This window comes from Balaenoptera physalus, assembly GCF_965194825.1.
Source record: "Balaenoptera physalus genome assembly, chromosome: X".
NCBI lineage: Eukaryota > Metazoa > Chordata > Mammalia > Artiodactyla > Balaenopteridae > Balaenoptera > Balaenoptera physalus.
Window position 1 is genome coordinate 76581146 of NC_138903.1, and position 25055 is coordinate 76606200.

Here is a 25055-nt window from a genome sequence, read left to right on the forward strand (position 1 = left end):
TTATTATATTTGGGAAAACTTGATCAAATGTACAAACAAATCCATGTAAAAATAATTATGCTTTCTCAAATTTCCATTAATGCCTAAACTATATTGGAGTGATAAATTCATGAGAAGCAGTGGTCAAAGAGTGATACTGATATGGAGAATTCATGTCATTCTTTACAGAAATATTAAAAGTTGTCTAGAAGGATTTTATACAAACTAATGCAATACTATAAAAATTATATCTAGTAAATAAAAAGTCATGAAGGTTTGTTACTATGAAAATCAAACCTGACTTCACAAAAATTTCATCTGAATTAAAAGTTAAATCATATAAATATATAGACAGAGAGACAGGTAATACTCTCAGCTCTTATAATAGTAACTTTCTTATAATAAATTCAAATTAGTAAGAGATTTTCTTTCTAGAATACTGAAGTCTATGCTTTTTTTCTATTTCAGTTTTGGAGACTTTTTATTGTATCTTAGTGGCATAAATTGTGTTGCATTTACTTGGTTCCTTGTATCTAAATGTATGGGATTAAGAAACTAGGTTTGGTCCAAAAAGAATACATTTCATAAGAAAAAAAATCTAGAATACATAAAATATTTTAATTAAATCACCTTCTTCTCTCCCATTATTATGCCAGCATTTTCCTGGCTTTACCAAGAACCCCTGAAACTGGGAAATTCTATCTTAAGACCTGAAAGAGAAATGAATTGGGCTGCGTTTTAGCACTGTAGAGTGATCACTGTGAAATTAGCCTTACAATAGCTTGATGTGTCTATATCAATTTAAATAGGCATTTACACACACAACTAGGAAAATATAAACTCAGTTCATATTTTTTTGATATAGAAAATTTCATAATACAGACTACAAAATTAAATGCTTACAAACGTATCCTAATAATTAAATGTTTAACTTTATTTAATGATATAATTATATTTCCAAATATACTATTTTTAATTTTTAATGGGAAAAAGCACTTTATACATAACAAAAAATGTATAGTATACTAGTTAAAACCACTAGACTTGGAGTCAGACAGCTCTGAGTTCAAATCCCAGATCTGTTATTTACAAGTTATGTGACCTTGACCCAGTTACTTTACATCTCTAATCATCTGTTTCCTCATGAGAAAAATGGGAATAATTTTAGTATCAACCTCATAGGGTATAAAATAATAAATGTTAATGCACTTAGTGCCTTGCCTGGCACATATTATTATTTTGTTTGTATTATTTTTGTAATTAGTATTATTGTTATTACTAACATTATCCCCTTATTGGCATTTTCCTTGTAAAGATCTTGAGAAAATAACTAGTGCTAAAGTATAGTTTTTGAAAATTATGACTTTCATACAAATATAATAGTAACGTGTCAAAGAATTTTGTGTGATTCATTAATAAATGAGGTAACCCATAAGATGTTAAAATTGCTTCAAAGAATCTTTGAAGAAAAGACATAAAAACAATTAAGAATGCTGCAAAAATTGTTAATAGATGCAAAAGCAGTTAATAACCTATAGGGAATAAAATGTAATATTTGGGGGGGGTCATCATTCAGGGTTAGAAATTAATTCTATCTCTATCAGGCAAAATTTATTTTATTGTTATGTATAGGAATCACAAGAAAACTCAGTTTTCTACAGCTTAACTTCTACACCTATAGAGTTGTAAAATAGCCTTGTCAGTTAGAAAGTCAATCAAAGATGCACACTCTGTGGAATCAGATAATCCTCATTTCCATGTCTTAGACAATATTCCTGACACTATTTTCTGGTAAAACATTGATGGCCTACTCAGTACCTTAGAAGTCTTATCCAATTAATTAAGATAATCATTTAATTTAAAGGTTTCTAAAATACATAAACTTGTGTTAGCTGGGTCAGGGATTATCATTTCTATAATGTTGACGAGAAAATTGAGGCAAAGAAGTCAAGCAAATAGTCTGTAATTACTCTAAGTGGAGGAATAAGTCCATGACTAATTCTCTTTACTTCAGTCTCCTTTTTATTTCCACTAGAATATATTTACTTATATCCAAAGTAAGGAGAAATAGAAAAGCAAAAGAGAAACAAAAGGGGAGAAATTGGGTGCTGTTTTAATTTGAAGGTGAGGTAGTGGCTAACTTTTTCTTTAATAACTGATCCTCTGTGTCTTTACAGATAACAACCAAGGTGCCATTTTTTTTTCTTCAGAAGATTCTACATTCCCCAAACTTCTCTTGTTAATAAAGCAGTGTCCAGATAATATTAACATTAGCCAGATTTTTGAGCATTCATTATCATGCACATGCAGAAAAATCTTGGGTTTTGGATGCAAATCTATAAGGGAATCCTTCTGCAAGTCCTGGTTCACCATTCATATATGTGTGTACTGTGTTAGCTGAGCGCAGCATCAATTAACAATAGCAATTATGTTAAAGATTCAGATTAGCTAAAGCATACAGCTGTGGATTTTCTGGTTCTGCTTTTTAATATAACATCGGAATTTAAGGTGACACCCAACAATATATGGTGGATATTGAGGATATCTTAATTATTGCTGATTTCAGATATTATTAAAAATATTACTGGATGTGAGACCAAGTTCAAATGGAAGCTGGGATCAGATAATTTAGATTATGATTAAAGAGAGAAAAACAGAAATAAGATGAGTAATACAAATGTAAGGAAATTAGTAGATGGTAATAAATGAAATTTTGTAAAATAAATATTTTTCATTGGGCTTTACAAATAGGCCAATATAAAATCAGAGATAATTTCCACATATAATTATACAAGTTTTTTCTTATTGTTCACCCCTTTTAGATCTTAGTATTCTATATTGGTTTCAAATTTTAGGAAAGAATTCCTGGAGAAGATTTTAATTAATATTGCTTACTGAATTCTCTTTCATTTTGCTTACAGAATAGGTTTGGGGATAAGGAGTTAACTTCAAATTAAAATGGAAAAAAATCCCAGGGTCCTGTGAATATAAATAAGAACTCTCATAGAGGAAAAAGAATACAACTGTGGTCATCGTAACTACAAAGAGTATTAAAACCAGGGTACTATAGTTTATAAAACAAAAAGGCAATTATATTCAGAATTACTTAACATGTGAGCTCTCATATAAACAAGATCAGGCATCTCAGATATAACGTGGATAAACAAAGAATAAGAAAAACCCATTCCAGCTAGCATACTAAATGACAGAGGGGGCATTTTCCACATAATGTTAAGATGCCAATATGTGAAATTTCCTCATAGAGAATCTGAGTACTGATCAAAGAAATGTGTGGTATTTTTAAAAGGAAATTCATTTTCACTATGCTTTGAGTGACATCTGGTGGCTGAAGAGAATTCTGTCATTTAGTTATCCTTAACGTTTATTAGTCAGATTACACTTGGTATGTATAAGGTATTTTAAATTTCTTATATTAGATAAGAGTACATTTTATTAATGTCTATTATTTTTAATTTTAACACTGTTGAACTTTCTTCTCAATTGTCTTCCTACACCTCTTAAGGTATGATCCAAAAAATGATTCATGGTCAACTGTGGCACCTCTGAGTGTTCCTCGAGATGCTGTTGCTGTATGTCCCCTTGGAGACAAACTCTATGTGGTTGGAGGATATGATGGACATACTTATTTGAACACTGTTGAGTCATATGATGCACAGAAAGATGAATGGAAAGAGGTACTCTCATTTAAAGTATTCAAATTGATATATTTCAGGTTTTAATTTAAAAATTAAAATATGTGTTTGGAATTAATCCCATTCTCTTCCCCTCTAGGGCTGAATCAAATTCTTTTAATGAAATTTATAGCATGTGCTTTATTTACCTATAGAGAATTATTAACTGAGCTGTTTGATCATTAGCAGGATCCATCAGTACTTATATAAAGTGATGACAAGACATTCTCTTAACTTGATGGACTCATTCCTTTTATAGAAAAGTGAATCAGATTCAATAATCCAAGAGCTTTACTCTCTGACCAACTTTCTGTGTATGTATTATGACTTGAGGAGCAAAGAATAATGTCCTCACCCACAAATGTCTGCCCCTTCTTATTGGCTGGTGCCCAGGAGGAAAATCCTTCAGTCCCCTCCTTACAGAGGTTCTACAAATTACAACACTCCTAACTACTGATCAGTCATTCAAGGGACTTGGTGCACAGTAAGAGACTGGAATTTAACTCCCTCAAGAGTGCTGGTCATCTAACAGAAGAAATTTTAAGGAAAGTACAAGAAGGGGCACTGAAAGGACATCTTGGGGGTGCTAAAGGAAACTTGATGCTTCTGACAGCTTTGGCAGTGATAGCTCTATACTTATTCCAAAATATCTAATGGTGTTTTGTTGATTAAATGACGGATTAATAAAATATGAAGTATGATTAACTCTTCACCATTTCCACAAACAAGCAAACCTTGTATTTGGTATCAAACGTCACCTTCCCTTATACTAACTTCATGGTGCTCTGTTTTCTACTTAGTAAGCTGGTTACTGTTCTAAATAAGTTATGTGTTAATATACTGACACCTGATAATGGGTTTCTAGCTCTTTCCTCCAACAATATGATTCATGAAGACCCTCAGAAATATTCAAGTTCTGCCATGTAGGTAGCTCTTTACAATGGTTAGGACCAGCTAGAAATGGAGGAAAACATTTAGCAAACAAGGATGTAGGTCAAATACAATAATCAAAATGTTTGTAATTTACTTTTCAGAAAATTATAGACCAGTAGCTAAGAGACCTAGATTCTATTCCAGGCATTTCACTGTTTCATTGTGTGACCTTGAAAATGGTGAAAGAGAACTAATAGATAATGAGATTATAACTACTATATGCCTAATTATTTTCATTCATTTTCTTCCTTAACCCTAACAAAAACCTTGAAGAATGAGTATTATTAGCTGTAATTTTTAAAGTGAGAAAATTATCAGAGAGGTGAAATTTACCCAAGATCACCTGTTCTTCAAACTCAGGCCTACTTCATTTTAAAGACTATGCTCATTCCACATTGGACTATTATCTGGGCTGCATTTTCCCATATCTTTATACAAGATGAAGGTTGGGCCAGAATAGCTAAGGACTTTTTCAACTCCAATATATTATGCTAAAGGCAGAGTTCATTCAAACAGCATTTCTTTCCTTGTTTTTGTTTTCTGTGTTAGGAAGTTCCTGTTAACATTGGAAGAGCTGGTGCATGTGTTGTGGTGGTGAAGCTACCATAAAGCTATCTTTATCAAAAGGAAGGAAACTGGATAATTTCAAGAAGTGGAGTAGGAAGAGGAGAGGAAGAAGAAATATGTTCTTTCATTCAATTAGTAATCAAACATGAAAATTATTGTGTCATTTTAATATGTAGTTATAAATGCTCTCATTTGTGAAGCCAAAGCAAGTTTTCAAACATTAATTACATATAGGTGTTTAGTGTATATGTTGTTGCAGCTAATAATATAAATGAAAATCCAATAGTCTAGGTTTAGCCTCATTACTTTAAAATGTTAAAATGTTTAAGGGAAATTGATAGTGACCAAAGTATAAAAGGTTATAAAAGCATTGGTAATTTTGAGTCTAATAAGTTAAAAACATTTTCTATTTCAAAAAAAAAAATAGGTACCCTATCATTTGGAACGTAACTAATATAAAAGAGAACATCTAAAGCTTAAATTATAAGGTTTGATTTTCAGTAAGACATCATTCTTTTATCTGAACAATATCCCAAATAGCTAAGTAATACTTCGCATTTACCAAGAAGAAAGCTTTTACTGTGGTGAGATTTTAAAAAAAAAAAGCTCATTGACATAATTTGTTATGCTGATCACAGTAGGTTAAAATTTTCACAGACTTACTCTTTTACAGTACCATTTTCCAAAGCACACATATAGATTTGGTATTCCTTAACATGTTGTCTTGTTAGATAACATTTATTTTACCAGTAAAATATTATTGTAATTCCATATACACAATCTATACAATAAAATGGTGAATATTTATCATATTGATACAAATTGTGACCTCAGCTTTCGAGTGTCAGGGCCTCACTTGTATAGACAGTAACATTCTCCTCAAACATTTCTGTGAACTCTTAAAACACCTGCCATTAAGTTAAACCAGTTTTCAAAAACAAAGCAATTTTTCAACAGCAGTAAAATCGCGATGTTCTACAATATTAACACATGGAAACACCAAAATGTTCAACATCCGTGGTTAATTCTATAATTATCTTTTATGTACCAGTACATGCTTTTCTGTCAATTTTATATTCATCCAGTAGAGAATGTTAAGGATATATGCACTACAAATGTTTTTAAATTAAAAAACAACAAAAATACTAGCTGGGTAGTATTTTACCTTTAAATTCTCACTTCCGTGTCCAATTATTTAAAAAAAGGGGGGGAGGTGGTTGGCCAAAAAGTTCGTTTGGGTTTTTCCATAAAATGTTATGGAAAAACCCAAACGAACTTTTTGGCCAACCCAATATTTAAGATAAAATGTTGAAAAACATTCTTTATGAAAGTAACTTTTCAATTAAATTACGATTTTAGAATTTCTGCAATATGTCCTTTTAAATGGGCTTTGTATTGTAGTATGTGAAACCAACAAATAAAATCCAGAGATGCTTATAAAACGTACTACTACCTTTTAAGTTTTAAAAAAAGAGCAACATAGGTTGTACAAAGATATTTGTACTTTGACAAACTGAATTTAAATAAAATCTATTTCCTCTGCTTATAAAGTGTGGCTTTACATTATGTCAAGTGCAGCTTGAATTGACCTTTTGATATTTATTTTTCCAGTAGCTAATGTATTTAAATACAAAAATAAAATCTCCCTGCTTTGTTTCTTATTCCTGCCATTGTCTTTAATTCTAAATAAAGGGTTATAGACATCTTCAGTTCTAGGGGTAGAGATGGAAACATAGAGATGCTGTAAAAAATAATAAACACACATGCAGAGAGTTCTGTTGGATCTTTAAATTCATACCTTATCTAAGTCAATGCAGAAGTAGAGTTACTTAAACTTTTATCTCCAGAGCAAAGCTTGGCCTGTCAAGTTAAATTGGAGTGTGAGCCAGTGGGAAAAAGAAAGGTCAAAGGACCTACCACAGCTCAGCTTGCCAATGCTCCAGTCACAGCTAGATGGCACCAATAGGGAAATCATGTCCAGAGTCATGCTTGGTCAGGCAAAGAGAGAAAGAATACCATCTTCTTGATGGTCCAGTTAGTTAGGCTTGCTTCATTTTGATCAGATATTGACTAGTAGGAGAGGTATGTATATGTTGCCCAGGGCTGCATTTGAAAATCATGCTCAGCAAGCAAAAAAATAAAAAAAACAAACATGTGGGACTACATCAAACTTAAAAGTTTCTGTACAGTGAAAGAAACCATCAACAAAATGAAAAAAACCTATGGAAGGGGAAAAAATATTTGCAAACCATACATATATCTAATAAGGGGGTAATATCCAAAATATATAAAGAACTCATACAACTCAGTAGCAAAAAACAAGCAACTCAATTAAAAAATGGGCAAAGAACCTGAATAGACATATTTCCAAAGAAGATATATAAAAGGCCAACAGGTACATGAAAAGATGCTCAACATCACTAGTCATTGGGGGAATGTAAATTAAAACCACCATGAGATATCACCTCATGCCTATTAGAATGGCCATCATCAAAAATACAAATGCTGGATGTGGAGAAAAAGGAGCCCTTGTGCACTGTTGGTGGGAATGCAAATTGGTACAGCCACTATGGAAAACAGTTTAGCAGTTCCTCAAAAAATTAAAGGCAGAACTACCATATGATCCAGCAATACCACTTTTGGGAGTATATTCAAAGGAAATGAAAACACTAACTTGAAAAGATATCTGCTGCCCAATTTTTAACTGGGTTGTTTGTTTTTTGATATTGAGCTCCATGATCTGTTTGCATATTTTGGAGACCTAAATAGACATTTCACCAAAGAAGACATACAGATGGCCAAGAGGCACATGGAAAGATGCTCAACATCACTAATTATTAGAGAAATGCAAATCAAAACTACAGTGAGGTATCACCTCACACCGGTGAGAATGGCCATTATAAAAAAATCTAGAAAGAATACATGCTGGAGAGGGTGTGGTGAAAAGGGAATCCTCCTGTACTGTTGGTGGGAATGTAAATTGATACAGCCACTATGGAGAACAGTATGGAGGTTCCTTAAAAACCTAAAAATATGGCCCAGCAATCCCACTACTAGGCATATACCCAGAGAAAACCATAACTTAAAAAGAGACATGTACCACAATGTTCATTGCAGCACTATTTACAATAGCCAGGACACAGAAGCAACCTAAGTGTCCATCGACAGATGAATGGATAAAGAAGATGTGGCACATATATACAATGGAATATTACTCAGCCATAAAAAGAAATGAAATTGAGTTATTTGTAATGAGGTGGATGGACCTAGAATCTGTCATACATATTGAAGTAAGTCAGAAAGAGAAAAACAAATACCATATGCTAGCACATATATATGGAATTTTTTTAAAAAAATGGTACTGATGAACCTAGAGGCAGGGTGGGAATAAAGGCGAAGACATAGAGAATGGACTTGAGGACACGGGGAGGAAGGGGGAAACTGGGATGAAGTGAGAGTAACATCGACATATATACACTACCAAATGTAAAATAGATAGCTAGTGAGAAGCAGCAGCATAGCACAAGGAGATCAGCTCGGTGCTTTGCGACAACATAGAGGGGTGGGTTAAGGTAGGAAAGAGGGAGGCTCAAGAGGGAGAGGATATGGAGATATATGTATATATATAGCTGATTCACTTTGTTATACAGCAGAAACTAACACAACATTGTCAAACAAATATACTCCAATAAAGATGTATAAAAATAAAAGAAAGAAAAGATATCTGCATCCCCATGTCCATAGCAGCATTATTTACAATAGTCAAGACATGGAAACAGAGTGAGTGTCCATTGATAGAAGAATGGTTAAAGACCTTGTGGTATATCTATCTTTCTATCTATCTATCTATCTATCTATCTATCTATCTATCTATCATCTATCTATCTATACAATGGAATATTATTTTGCCATAAAAAATGAGGAAATCCTACCATTTCAATAGCATGGATGGATCTAGAGGGCATTATGCTAAGTGAAATAAGTCAGAAAAGGACAAATACTTTATGATCTCATTTATATGTGGAATCTAAAAGAGAGAGAGAGAGAGAGGGAGGGAGAGAGAGAGAGAGAAAGAGAAACCAAACTCATAGAAAAAGAGGTCAGACTTGCTTACTAAAGGCAGAGTGTGGGGGAAAGGGAAATTGGAGGAAGGTAGTCAAAAGGTACAACTTTCCAGTTATAAGATAAAGAAGTACTAAGAATATAATGTACAACAATGATAATAGTTAACACTTTTTTATATGATACATAAGAAAGTTTTTAAGAGAATAAATCCTAAGAGTTCTCATCATAAGGAGAAATTTTTTTTCTTTTTCCTTTCTTCTTTCTTTTCCCTTTATTGTATCTATATGAAATGATGGATGTTAGCTGAGCCTATTGTGATAATCGTTTCACAATATGTGTAAATCAAGCCATCATGCTGTAGGCCTTAAACTTATACAGTGATGTATTTGCTATGTGTCAAAAAAAACTGGAAAAAAATTGTGCTTGGGCTACTATGGCTTAGCTGGGCTGCCAAAATCTGAGCAGAGTTGAGCAGTCAGAATGGAGAGCTGCAGAGGCTCAGAGTACTGAAACATAACTGTGCTTGCTTCAGTCAAATTTGGTTTGGAAAAGGAGTTATAGGGGCAGGACCTTTGCTACCATAGCATAGTGGAGATGACCTATCAGTTTGGTTTAAGCTAACAAAGATAAGAAAGGGAGTTATTAATTTATATACTTTTTCAACAAGTGTAAGGGCTGATACATTTAGACATTATACTCAGATTGGAAAGAAAATATTGGTTCTTGATTTTTCTGTAATCACTATGACCTTGCTCTCAGGGTCCCCCTGCTCTGCAGCCCTCAACCTATATTATTATGACTCTCCAGACAACATCATCAGCTACTTTCCCAGTATTTCCATAGGGCATGAAGGAACTTATAGATACTTTCTATACTACACAGGACCTTAGAGGAGACTCTGGGGCACTAAACTCAGTTTCTCTCTCTGTCTAACTCTACCATACAACAACTTGACTCAGATGTGATTGCGGCCACGTTTTGATATGGAGGGAACACTGAAAGGAAGTCTCCTCCTATAGTCCCAAATGGAAAAGAGAACAAAAACTCCTCTGATTTCAGATTTTCTCTTAAGCTCTCCAACAAGATTCCCACCTCAAGATCTTATTCCAGGAAAAGAAAAAACAACATAAAACATACATTTTTTCAGATGTCATTTTTCTCTTATCACAGTCACCTGAGGAAGAGGACAGGTTTTTCAGTTACTTTTCCTCTTTGTAATGGACTTCTTTTACATCATATACCACTTGCTAGATGTCATTTTTCTCTTATCACAGTCACCTGAGGAAGAGGACAGGTTTTTCAGTTACTTTTCCTCTTTGTAATGGACTTCTTTTACATCATATACCACTTGCTAGAGACACTAAGCCCCAACTGAATAATGGAAGGAGTATCTCCTCTCTAGTCTGTGGAAGATACCACATAAACTTCATATTTCATCAACCTGCCTCTCCATATGTAAAGGAAATGCTTTTAAAAATCTATAGCATAGACTGACAGGAAGACCCTGGACTTCACCAAAGAGGATACCCCACGTCCAAGGACAGAGGAGAAGCCACAGTGAGACGGTAGGAGGGGCGCAATCAGAGTAAAATCAAATCCCATAACTGCTGGGTGGGTGACTCACAGACTGGCAAACACTTATACCACAGAAGTCCACCCACTGGAGTGAAGGTTCTGAGCCCCACGTCAGGCTTCCCAATCTGGGGGTCTGGCTACGGGAGGAGGAATTCCTAGAGAATCAGACTTTGAAGCCTAGTGGGAATTGATTGCAGGACTTTGACAGGACTGGGGGAAACAGAGACCCCACTCTTGGAGGGCACACACAAAGTAATGTGTGCATCGGGACCCAGGGGAAGGAGCAGTGACCCTGGGGGAGACTGAACCAGACCTACCTGCTGGTGTTGGGGGGTCTCCTGCGGAGGCGAGTGGTGGCTCTGTTTCACCGTGGGGATAAGGACACTGGCAGCCGAGGTTCTGGGAAGTTCTCCTTGGCGTGAGCCCTCCCAGAGTCTGCCATTAACCCCACCAAAGAGCACGGGTAGGCTCCAGTGTTGGGTTGCCTCAGGCAAAACAAACAACAGGGAGGGAACCCAGCCCCACCCATCAACAGTCAAGTGGATTAAGGTTTTACTGAGCTCTGATCGCCACAGCAACAGTCAGCTCTACCCACCACCAGAGCCTCCCATCAAGCCTCTTAGATAGCCTCCACCACCAGAGGGCAGACAACAGAAGCAAGAAAAACTACAATCCTGCAGCCGGTGGACCAAAAACCACAGTTACAGAAAGATAGAGAAGATGAAAAGGCAGAGGGCTATGTACCAGATGAAGGAACAAGAAAAAAACCCAGAAAAACAACTAAATGAAGTGGAGATAGGCAACCTTCCAGAAAAAGAATTCAGAATAATGAGAGTGAAGATGATCCAGGACCTCGGAATAAGAATGGAGGCAAAGACTGAGAAGATGCAAGAAATGATTAACAAAGACCTAGAAGAATTAAAGAAAAAACAAACAGAGATGACCAATACAATAACTGAAATGAAAACTACACTAGAAGGAATCAATAGCAGAATAACTGAGGCAAAAGAACGGATAAGTGCCCTGGAAGACAGAATGGTGGAATTCACTGCTGCGGAACAGACTAAAGAAAAAAGAATGAAAAGAAATGAAGACAGCCTAAGAGACCTCTGGGAAAACATTAAATGCAACAACATTCGCATTATAGGGGTCCCAGAAGGAGAAAAGAGAGAGAAAGGACCAGAGAAAATATTTGAAGACATTATAGTCGAAAACTTCCCTAACATGGGAAAGGAAATAGCCACCCAAGTCCAGGAAGCGCAGACAGTCCCATACAGAATAAACCCAAGGAGAAACACGCCAAGACACATAGTAATCAAAGTGGCAAAAATTAAAGACAAAGAAAAATTATTGAAAGCAGCAAGGGAAAAACGACAAATAACATACAAGGGAACTCCCATAAGGTTAACAGCTGATTTCTCAGCAGAAACTCTACAAGCCAGAAGGGAGTTGCATGATATACTTAAAGTGATGAAAGGGAAGAACCTACAACCAAGATTACTCTACCCGGCAAGGATCTCATTTAGATTTGATGGAGAAATCAAAAGCTTTACAGACAAGCAAAAGGTAAGAGAATTCAGCACCACCAAACCAGCTCTACAACAAATGCTAAAGGAACTTCTCTAAGTGGGAAACACAAGAGAAGAAAAGGACCTACAAAAACAAACCCAAAACAATTAAGAAAATGGTCATAGGAACATACATATCGATAATTACCTTAAACGTGAATGGATTAAACGCCCCAACCAAAAGACATAGACTGGCTGAATGGATACAAAAACAAGACCCATATATATGCTGTCTACAAGAGACCCACTTTAGACCTAGGGACACATACAGACTGAAAATGAGGGGATGGAAAAAGATATTCCATGCAAATGGAAATCAAAAGAAAGCTGGAGTAGCTATACTCATATCAGATAAAATAGACTTTAAAGTAAAGAATGTTACAAGAGACAAGGAAGGACACTACATAATGATCCAGGGATCAATCCAAGAAGAAGATATAACAATTATAAATATATATGCACCCAACATAGGAGCACCTCAATACATAAGGCAACTGCTAACAGCTATAAAAGAGGAAATCGACAGTAACACAATAATAGTGGGGGATTTTAACACTTCACTTACACCAATGGACAGATCATCCAAAATGAAAATAAATAAGGAAACAGAAGCTTTAAATGACACAATAGACCCAATAGATTTAATTGATATATATAGGACATTCCATCCAAAAACAGCAGATTACACGTTCTTCTCAAGTGCGCACAGAACATTCTCCAGGATAGATCACATCTTGGGTCACAAATCAAGCCTCAGTAAATTTAAGAAAATTGAAATCATACCAAGCATCTTTTCTGACCACAACGCTATGAGATTAGAAATGAATTACAGGGAAAAAAACGTAAAAAAGACAAACACATGGAGGCTAAACAATACGTTACTAAATAACCAAGAGATCACTGAAGAAATCAAAGAGGAAATCAAAAAATACCTAGAGACAAATGACAATGAAAACACGACGACCCAAAACCTATGGGATGCAGCAAAAGCGGTTCTAAGAGGGAAGTTTGTAGCTATACAAGCCTACCTAAAGAAACAAGAAAAATCTCAAGTAAACAATCTAACCTTACACCTAAAGAAACTAGAGAAAGAAGAACAAACAAAACCCAAAGTTAGCAGAATGAAAGAAATCATAAATATCAGAGCAGAAATAAATGAAATAGAAACAAAGAAAACAATAGCAAAGATCAATAAAACTAAAAGTTGGTTCTTTGAGAAGATAAACAAAATTGATAAGCCATTAGCCAGACTCATCAAGAAAAAGAGGGAGAGGACTCAAATCAATAAAATCAGAAATGAAAAAGGAGAAGTTACAACAGACACCGCAGAAATACAAAACATCCTAACAGACTACTATAAGCAACTTTATGCCAATAAAATGGACAACCTGGAAGAAATGGACAAATTCTTAGAAAGGTATAACCTTCCAAGACTGAATCAGGAAGAAACAGAAAATATGAACAGACCAATCACAAGTAATGAAATTGAAACTGTGATTAAAAATCTTCCAACAAACAAAAGTCCAGGACCAGATGGCTTCACAGGTGAATTCTATCAAACATTTAGAGAAGAGCTAACACCCATCCTTCTCAAACTCTTCCAAAAAATTGCAGAGGAAGGAACACTCCCAAACTCATTCTATGAGGCCACCATCACCCTGGTACCAAAACCAGACAAAGACACTACAAAAAAAGAAAATTACAGACCAATATCACTGATGAATATAGATGCAAAAATCCTCAACAAAATACTGGCAAACAGAATCCAACAACACATTAAAAGGATCATACACCACAATCAAGTGGGATTTATCCCAGGGATGCAAGGATTCTTCAATATACGCAAATCAATCAATGTGATACACCATATTAACAAATTGAAGAATAAAAACCATATGATCGTCTCAATAGATGCAGAGAAAGCTTTTGACAAAATTGAACACCAATTTCTGATAAAAACTCTCCAGAAAATGGGCATAGAGGGAACCTACCTCAACATAATAAAGGCCATATATGACAAACCCACAGCAAACATCATTCTCAATGGTGAAAAACTGAAAGCATTTCCTCTAAGATCAGGAACGAGACAAGGATGTCCACTCTCACCACTATTATTCAACATAGTTCTGGAAGTCCTAGCCACGGCAATCAGAGAAGAAAAAGAAATAAAAGGAATACAAATTGGAAAAGAGGAAGTAAAACTGTCACTGTTTGCGGATGACATGATACTATACATAGAGAATCCTAAAACTGCCACCAGAAAACTGCTAGAGCTAATTAATGAATATGGTAAAGTTGCAGGATACAAAATTAATGCACAGAAATCTCTTGCATTCCTATACACTAATGATGAAAAATCTGAAGGAGAAATTATGGAAACACTCCCATTTACCATTGCAACAAAAAGAATAAAATACCTAGGAATAAACCTACCCAGGGAGACAAAAGACCTGTATGCAGAAAACTATAAGACACTGATGAAAGAAATTAAAGATGATACCAACAGATGGAGAGATATACCATGTTCTTGGATTGGAAGAATCAACATTGTGAAAATTAGTATACTACCCAAAGCAATCTACAGATTCAATGCAATCCCTATCAAATTACCAATGGCATGTTTTACGGAGCTAGAACAAATCATCTTAAAATTGTATGGAGACACAAAAGACCCCGAATAGCCAAAGCAGTCTTGAGGCAAAAAAATGGAGCTGGAGGAATCAGACTCCCTGACTTCAGACTATACTACAAAGCTACAGTAATCAAGACAATATGGTACTGGCTCAAAAACAGAAACATAGATCAATGGAACAAGATAGAAAGCCCAGAGATTATCCCATGCACCTATGGTCAACTAATCTATGACAAAGGAGGCAAAGATATACAATGGAGAAAAGACAGTCTCTTCAATAAGTGGTGCTGGGAAAACTGGACAGCTACATGTAAAAGAATGAAATTAGAATACTCCCTAACACCATACACAAAAATAAACTCAAAATGGATTAGAGACCTAAATATAAGACTGGACACTATAAAACTCTTACAGGAAAACATAGGAAGAACACTCTTTGACATAAATCACAGCAAGATCTTTTTTGATCCACCTCCTAGAGTAATGGAAATAAAAACAAAAATAAACAAGTGGGACCTAATGAAACTTCAAAGCTTTTGCACAGCAAAGGAAACCATAAACAAGACGAAAAGACAACCCTCAGAATGGGAGAAAATATTTGCAAATGAATCAACGGACAAAGGATTAATCTCCAAAATATATAAACAGCTCATTCCGCTCAATATCTAAGAAACAAACACCCCAATCCAAAAATGGGCAGAAGACCTAAATAGACATTTCTCCAAAGAAGACATACAGATGGCCAAGAAGCACATGAAAAGATGCTCAACATCACTAATTATTAGAGAAATGCAAATCAAAACTACAATGAGGTATCACCTCACTCCTGTTAGAATGGGCATCATCAGAAAATCTACAAACAACAAATGCTGGAGAGGGTGTCGAGAAAAGGGAACCCTCTTGTACTGCTGGTGGGAATGTAAATTGATACAGCCACTATGGAGAACAATATGGAGGTTCCTTAAAAAACTAAAACTAGAATTACCATATGACCCAGCAATCCCACTATTGGGCATATACCCAGAGAAAACCGTAATTCAAAAAGACACATGCAACCGAATGTTCATTGCAGCACTATTTACAATAGCCAGGTCATGGAAGCAACCTAAATGCCCATCAACAGACGAATGGATAAAGAAGTTGTGGTACATATATACAATGGAATATTACTCAGCCATAAAAAGGAACGAAATTGAGTCATTTGTTGAGACGTGGATGGATCTAGAGACTGTCATACAGAGTGAAGTAAGTCAGAAAGAGAAAAACAAATATCATATATTAATGCATGTATGTGGAACCTAGAAAAATGGTACAGATGAGCCAGTTTGCAGGGCAGAAGTTGAGACACAGATGTAGAGAATGGACATATGGACACCAAGGGGGGAAAACTGCGGTGAGGTGGGGATGGTGGTGTGCTGAATTGGGCAATTGGGATTGACATGTATACACTGATGTGTATAAAATTGATGCCTAACAAGAACCTGCAGTATAAAAAACAAACAAAACAACTAATACTAAACTTTCATTGGGTTATTTGTATGGAAATATGTTAATATAAATGTTTCAGACATTACATGAAATTTCTAAAAATCTTATATTTGTATTTGTATGGAAATATGTATGGAAATATGTTAATATAAATGTTTCAGACATTACATGAAATTTCTAAAAATCTTATATTTGTATTTGTATGGAAATATGTATGGAAATATGTTAATATAAATGTTTCAGACATTAAAAAAAAATCTATAGCATATTTTTCCTCTCTTGACAGTACTTGTTTTTCAAGATTATTGCCTACTACAGACTAGGGAAAAAATCCTATTTGACATGCTTAAAGTTTAATATTGATATCCACTTTTTTTGCCTTCCTGTTGTAATCCTAATCCCCTCCCTTACACAGACACAGACACACACACAGACTCAGATTATACACAAACAATGGGTGAAATGAGCATATCTAGCAAAATACTGGAATCTCATACATGAGTAAACATTAAAAGGAGAAAAACACATTAATAGTCTTCGAAAATAATATCTCTGCATCACAAATATTTATTAAGGATCTACTGTGTCTTAGGCCCTAGTGATATATACATAAATTAGGGCTAAGTTTATGAAATCTCTACCAAATCCAGGTCTGTGTAATTTAGATTATATTCCAAGTAATGGAGAATCAGTATTTGGTGGGTTCTTTTCTACAAAGGCCAGCTGAATTTTCCCAATTCACATTTCATCTAAGGTCATGGAGACCCTCATACAAACAGCCTGATTCCATAAGCTTTAGTATCTATACGAGTGGTTAAATAATCCTATATCTGGATCATAATTAACTAGACCTTGATAGAATTGGAACACATAGAGGTTCTGACCATCAGAGAACAACTAGTCTTATTTAAAAATAGGTCTGAAAACACGAAAATACCTTCACAAGAGCAAATACTCTAGGTGAGGCAATCACAGCACCTGGGTGAACCACAGATATAAGAAATAAGAAATAAGAAAGGACACATTGAGGAGTGTAAGAAAGACAGATTCACACTACCTCATTACCCCTCTCCTAAGCTAAGACAGCTCAGTGTGGAGAAAGACACCTTCCCCATGAGAGGGGAGTAAAATGAGTACCCAACTTTACCACAAACCCCAGAAAGAACCCACCCAGGCACCAAGCCAATTCTCACAGCTGTAGGTCGCTCCCTGCAGGCTCCTGAAAACCCAGACCCCCACTCACCCAGGTACCTTTTGGCTCCAGTGACCACAGACAGCTCTGGCAGCCCCAAATGCCATCCTTGGCGCCAAGCTCCCAGCAGGCTCCCATGAACCCAGACCCCAGCTGACCCCAGTGCCTGCCTACTCCAGCAGTCTCAGGCAGCTTCCATGACAGGACTCCTGGAGGACTCCCAGGAACCAAGGTCCCCGCTCACTTCCTCACTTGTCAACTCTAACAGCTCCGCGTAGATCCCTTGGCACCAGGCTCCCAGGAACCCAGGCCACCATCTCACCCTGGTGCCTACTGGCTCCAGTGGCCCCAAGTGACACTTTTGGTATAAAGTTCCTGATGGGCTCCTGTGAAGCCAGACCCAAGTTCACTCTGGCACCTGCCTACTCCAGCATCTCAAGCAGCTTCCATTCCAGAGCTCCCAGCAGGTTACCACACATTTAGGCTTCCAGTTCACCCTAGCACTTGCCTACTCCAGTGGTCCCAGACACCTCTCACAGTTCCAGGTGGTTTCTATAGGATGGCTCCCAGCAGGCTCCTGAAAACACAGGCCCCCATCACACCCATGCACCTGAGAGCTCTGGGGGCTCCAAGCTGCTCCTGTGACCTCTGGTGGCTCCTGTGATTCCAGGCTCCCAGTGAGCTCTGAGGAAGCCAGGCCCCAGCTCACCCTGGCACCCGCCAGCTCTAGTGGCACCAGGTAGCATTTATGGTACCAGGCACAAAATGGGCTCCTGTGAATCCAGATCCCCCCGTCTAACCCTGGCATCTGGCAGCTCCTGTGACCCCAGGTGGGTCTCAAAGCACTGGGTAGCATCTGTGGTACCAGGCTTCCAGTAGGCTCCCAGCTCATCTGACATCTGCTGACTCTAGTGGCCCCAGGCAGCTCCTAAGGACCCAGGTGGCTTCCACAGCACCAGGCTTCTAGCAGATTTCCAGGAAGTCAAGTTCCCATCTCACATTGGTGCCTGCTACTCCAGCATTCACAGACAACATCCATAACTTCAGGCAGCTTCCTGGCTCCAGGTTATTAGAGGGCCCCTGCAAACTCAGTTCCCCACCAAGGAACTGGCCAGCTTCAGCAGCCCCAGGTGGCCGGTGGCCACAGGTGATTCTTCCTCTCCAGGCAGCTTCCTTGTCTCCAGGCTCCTAGAATGCTTCCATGAACCAAGGCCCTCAATCTACTCTGGTGCCTACTGGCTCCCACAGTCTTAGGCATCTCCAGTGGTCCCAGGATCACAGCCCAGCAAGGTGCCAGCTGACTCAGCTGGAATCAGGTTCCTGACAAACTCCCATGAATGCAGACTCCCAGCTTGCACCAGCACCAGCTGGTTCCTATGGCATCAGGTAGCCCTTGTGACAACAGACTTCCATCAAGCTCCAGCAGTTTCCCAGTACATTCCAGCACTGGCTGGCTCCTACTGCCCTGGATGGCTTTTGTGGCCTCAGGCTCCCAATCAATGCCTGTGACACAGGCTCCAGGGGGAATCCAGGAGGGCCCATTGCCAAGCTGACTACCGTGTCCCAGGCTTTCACAATCCACTTCAGCACCATGGCACTCAAGGACTCCAGCAAGGAGGAGGGAGTACTCCCAAACTCATTTTACAAGGCCAGCATTACCCTGATACCAAAGCTAGATAAGAACACGACAAGAAAAGAAAAATACTGGCCGATATCCCTGATGAATATAAATACAAAAAACAAGTCAGCCTTAAAGAAGAAGTAAATTCTGACATGCTACAACATGGATGAAACTTGAGTTATGCTAAGTGAAATAAACCACACACAAAAACACAAATACTGTATGATTCCACTTATATGAGGTATTTAAAATAATAGAATTCATAAAGACAGAAAATAGAGTAGTGGTTACCAGGGGTTTGGGGCAAGGGATTATAGGAAGTTAATGTTTAATGGGCACAGAGTTTCAGTTTGGGATGATGAAAAAGTTCCGGAAATGGATAGTGGTGATGGTTACACAACAATGTAAATATACTTAATGCCATTACATTTTACACTTAAAAATGTTTAAATGTTAAATTTTATGTCATGTATACTTTACTAAAATAAAAAAAGTAAAATAAGTGGATCATAGACCTAAATGTAAGACATGACACTATAGCCCTCTTAGATCAAAATATAGGAGTTAATTTGCATGAACTCTGATAGATAATGTTTTCTTAGAAATGACATCAAAAGCACAGTGATAAAAAAAAAAAATAAATTACATTTCATCAAAATTTAAAACATTGGTGTTATAAAAGACACTATCAAAAAAGTGAAAATACAACCCACAGACTGGGATAAATCTGATATCTGGTAAGTGGCTTGTATCCAGAATTTTATAAACAAATATAACTCATTAATAAAATGATACATAATCCAATTTTAAAATGAGCAAAGGATTTGAATAGACATTTCTTCAAAGAAGATATACAAATGTCCAATAAGCACATGAAAACAAGCTCAAAATCATTAGCTATCAGGAAAATGCAAGTCAAAACCATAAGGTAATAGTTTACACCCACTAGGATGGCTAAAATTTTAAAAGACAGGGTATAACAGGTATGGCGAGTACTGAAACCTTCATACATTGCAGGCAAAAATGTAAAATTATGCAGTCTTTTTGGAAAATAATTTGATGATTCTTAAAATGTTAAACATAGAGTTATCTACCATATAGATATCTATAATAACCAATAACAATACCACTCCTAGGCACATTCTAAGAGAAATTAAAACATCTGTTCACACAAAAATATGTTCTTGGATGTCCATAGTAGATTTATTCATAATAGTCAAGCATGGGGGAAAAAACAATATATCCATCACCTGGTGAATAATTATATAAATGTGGTATATCCATACAATGGAATACTATTCAGCCACAAAAAGGAAAAACTATTGATATGTGTTAAAATATGGATGAGCCTTGAAAGCATTATGATATGTGAAAGAAGTCAGACACAAAATGTCACATATTGTATGATTCTGCTTGTGTAACAGAGTAATGATTTACATATTATCTGAGATGTTCTTTGCTTCTTGGAATTCACTCTCATTCTGTAACCATCTGCACTTTGGAACACTATAGTCCCAATCAGGAGTAAAGAAGAAAATCTTACTTTATAAATTCAAAAGACCATTGATCTAGGTATAAGAAAGAAAGATTTACCAAAAAGTTATGCTAAATTAGAAGCAGGATTTTTCCTGGTTCCCCACTAAGAGTAGATAAAGACACCATGAGTTTGGAGGGAAAGATTTTGAGGAGAGGATTGGTGATGAAACAAGACAGACATGAGTATATATTTGGGGGAGGAGGGAACTGGCCATGTCCTTACCTTCTTTGGCTGAGACCTAGGGGCAATAGACCCCTCAGATAGGATATATACCTTATTTTCTAGGATAAATCCTAGGGAGATAACAATCTCCAGCATTATGCTGAAGCAGTTGTAAATCAGAAATCATTGTGTAGTATGTAGGTCTAGGGGTAAAGTGGATAAAAATAAACTCTTAGTTTCCTGTGACCATAAATATGGTAGGAGACTGTCCAGGAGTTCCCATGGCCCCCTAAATGAGGATATAAGTTACCTGTGTACCTGCAGGGTGGTCTTGTTGCTGGAACAATTGATACACCTGATACAGAAGATTTGTAGGGAACCATAGAGCTAAACACTCAGATGTTCTTCTGATTTCTGTATGTCAGACTGGAGAGGAATGTACTCAAGAACCAGATAGGATAGGTTGTTTCTCAAAAGGGCTAAGATAATATAATTCCACTTCCACAAACCTTTTTAAAAAATCATTATATGTGTATGTAAAAGTACAAAACAATTGACTGAAAGGATATACACTAAATTTATGTTAGTGGTTGGCACTTTTGGAGAAAAAAAGACAGGAAACAAGTATAGCAAAATGTTAACAGATATATACTGGTGCCAGTTTTAAATGTCTAGTAGTCATTTTTTAAGAAGATAAGTGGAAGGACTATATAGGAAGATAACTTATAACATTGCTATATAGGATGAATTTAGGAAGATAACCTATAACTTTTACCAGCACAAAATAACTAGGTTTCTTTTGTTACAATTTGGAAAAATCACACAGAGTAATAGTATGTGTTTCGTAGATATGATTCTTATTCCATAAAGTCAGATGTCATGTTTCTTTATTTTAAAAGAACTAAGTCATATTCTACACTGACCTAGAAGTTCCTAGCCTCCCTCTGTTCAACCCTTAGCCGTCCCCTCTGAGGTCTTTCCACTTTTGTCCTTCTTCCACCATGGAGCATGTTCAGGTAGCAACACCTCTGCAGCCTTTCTAGCTTGAGAAAATTTCTTTCAGCCTCTCTGCCACCTTCCTCCTATGCAAACTTCTCTAGAAACTCAGGCTTTGGGTAAGCAAATAGATTTGCTCTTTATTCTCTGGTTGCTCCTCTAGATCTACTTGTGCCCTTTTCCACTCTGCTCTGTGCCCTGGGAGGCTGACTTCTAAGGATTCTATCAACACAGCACCTTTGCTCTGACTTTCATTTGGGGAACTATTCAACCAGAGGCACTGGAAGGAGATTGTAGGAGAGAGTAAGAGGAGAGAAAGATTATTTATTATCCCGGCTTTCTTTCTGCCAGGGCACTGTGGCAGTATATGTGTTTTACAGAAAACCACAGCTTCTGTTGGGCATCTCTCTCCTATAGCTACATATTTTTCTGGATTTCACTAACTACATCCTCCCCTTGTCCTTCAGGTTTAGAGCTGGTTAAGGTTACTCATCATTGCTAATCCTGATATACCTAACCATCCATTGTTCCCAGATATAATACTTTTCCTTGGTTTGGACTGCCTTCCATGAAAGTAGACATGGGATGGAGTCATCTGCACTAATTGACTCTTGGAATAATAATGCTCCTATCACTATGTTAGGGTGGGCCAGATTTGGGCCAACATGAAAAGCATTTTAAGTTCTTCAAATGCCTCTGCTACAGACATCAGTGCTGAAAATCCCCTTGTATAATGAGCTAACAGTTAAATTATAGTATGCATATTTACTAGGTACCATGTTAAATGATTTTCATGTATTACCTCATTTTATCCTCACAGCATCCCTAGATAGATTTGTTTTAGTTACATTTGACAAATGAGACAACTGAACCTCAGAGAGGTTAAGTGACTTGCCCTAACCCACACAGCTACTAAGTAGTGGGGCCGGATTTATTTGAATCCAAAGCACATAAATGTGATATATGAATGTCATAATTATCTCTCTGGAAGAGATTTATTATCTAAAAGTGACTGTAAAGAAGTACAGAATGAGGCTCATGAATTACTTAGCAAATCCCAGGATTGCTCACATATTACTGCTGACTATGGAAGCTTTAAATTTACTATATGGCACCATAAAGATGCTCTGTACAAAAAGGATACTATGTCCAAGGAATTCATAGAATCGGGTTCATCAGCCATTGGAAAACAAAATTGTAACAATATTTACAGTCATCAGAATAGGTCAAACAAGGCTGTCCTAACAAAGAAACCTCAAAATCTTCCTGGATTAGCATATCACATGTTTATTTGTCATTCATGCAAATCCTGATGCACGTTTTGTGTGTGTGTGTGTGTGTGTGCACGTGCACGTGCACAGTTGGGGGATGGTAGCATGGGTTGAAGATGGGAATGGACTTTCTTTCGTCTTGTGACTTGGATACTTGGGTTCTCTACATCTTGTGACACTAACATCCCAACACGTGACCTCAAGACCACTAATACAGAAGACAGTGTAGAGTAGCATAGTGACTTTTAAATTCCTCAGCCCAGAAGAGACACACACTAACATTTCATTAAATAGAACCAGTCACATGGCACCCATTAACTGGAGAGGCGTAAGGGAGAGTGGTCTTCATGTTTATTCAGTAAGGAGGTGGGGACTGAACATGGGTGTGTACTACTATTTTCCACACTTCTCCAGTGGTTTGTAGATCAACATATTTGAAATAATTGTTATTTATCTACATTGAGGCCTTAATGATCCAGGCATAACCAGAATTACATTAGAAAAACACAGGAAAGTTGTAAAAGGAAAATCGATACCCCTACATTATTCTTGACCTGGTAGGGACCTTCTTTTCTGGAGGCTACACATGGTGAGTGAAGTAGTTAGTAGGGACTCACAGGTTACCCATTTTTTTTAATAACTAATATTTAAGTATTTATTATGTGCTGAACCCTGTGCTAAATTCTTTACATGTATTATTTAATATAACTTTCAACACTTAGGTATTTTTTTTAATTAAGGTATGATTGACATACAAAGAGCTGTAGACTTTTACTGTATACAGCTTGATGTGTTTAGACATAATTATACATCCATGAAACCATCATGACAACTGATGCTACAAACTTACCCATCACCTCCAAAAGTTTCTTCCTGCTCCCTTTATTTTGTTTTGCTTTATTGTGTTTCCTTTTGTGCTAAAAGCACATAATCTAAGATCTACTTTTTTAGCAAATTTTCAAGTACACAATACAATATTGCTAATCACAGACCCTACGTTGTATAGCAGATCCCCAGAACTTATTTATCTTGCATAACTGAAACTTTGTACCCTTTGAACAAGACCTCTCCATTTCCTCCAGCCCTTAGTCCCTGGGAACCACATTCTACTCTCTGCTTCTATGTGTTTGGCCATTTGAGATACCATATAATAATGAGATCATACAGTATTTGTCTTTGTCTGGCTTATTTCTCTTAATATATTGTCCTCCAGGCCCATGCATGTTGTCGCAAATGTCAGGATTTCCCTCTTTTTAAAGGCTGAATAATATTCCATTGCACGTATATACCATATTTTCTTTATCCACTCATCCATCCATGGACATCTAGGTTGTTTCTGTATCTTGGCTATTATGAATAATGCTGCAATGAAAATGGGAGTCCAGATATCTCCTTGAGATCCAGATTTCAATTACTTTGGATATATACCAAGAGTAGGATCGCTGGATCAAATGGAAATTCTATATTTTTTTTGAGGAAACCCATATTGTTTTCCATAGTGGCTGCACCAATTTACATTCCTACCAGTAGCATACAAAAAGGGTTCCATTTCTTTAACATTGTTGCCAACATTTGTCTTTTGTTTTGTTTTGTGTTTTCATATAATATCTATTCTAACAGATGTGAATTGATATCTCATTGTGGTTTTGATTTGCATTTCCCTGATGATTAGTGATATTGAGTACCTTTTCATATACCTGTTGGCTGATAGTTTGCCTTCTTTGGAGAAATGTCTATTCAGGTTTTGGCCCATTTCTTCATCAATTTTTTTGTTTGG

General features: G+C 36.7%; 1 protein-coding gene and 1 long non-coding RNA gene across 4 annotated transcripts in view; both read left to right on the plus strand.

Moving 5' to 3' along the window:
- KLHL4 (kelch like family member 4) overlaps positions 1-10482 on the plus strand; it is a 110454-nt gene extending 99972 nt beyond the window's left edge. For 2 of the 3 annotated variants that reach the window (XM_082447397.1, XM_082447398.1), the window contains 2 exons: positions 3503-3674; positions 5154-10482. In XM_082447397.1, coding sequence (XP_082303523.1) covers positions 3503-3674; positions 5154-5213 — 232 coding nt within the window. In that variant the 3' untranslated portion in view covers positions 5214-10482. The remainder of the gene's footprint in view (positions 1-3502; positions 3675-5153) is intronic. The other variant, XM_082447399.1, reaches the window with a different exon arrangement.
- The window catches only part of LOC309653125, a 701885-nt gene that overhangs the window by 182706 nt on the left and 494124 nt on the right, over positions 1-25055 (plus strand). The window lies entirely within an intron of this gene.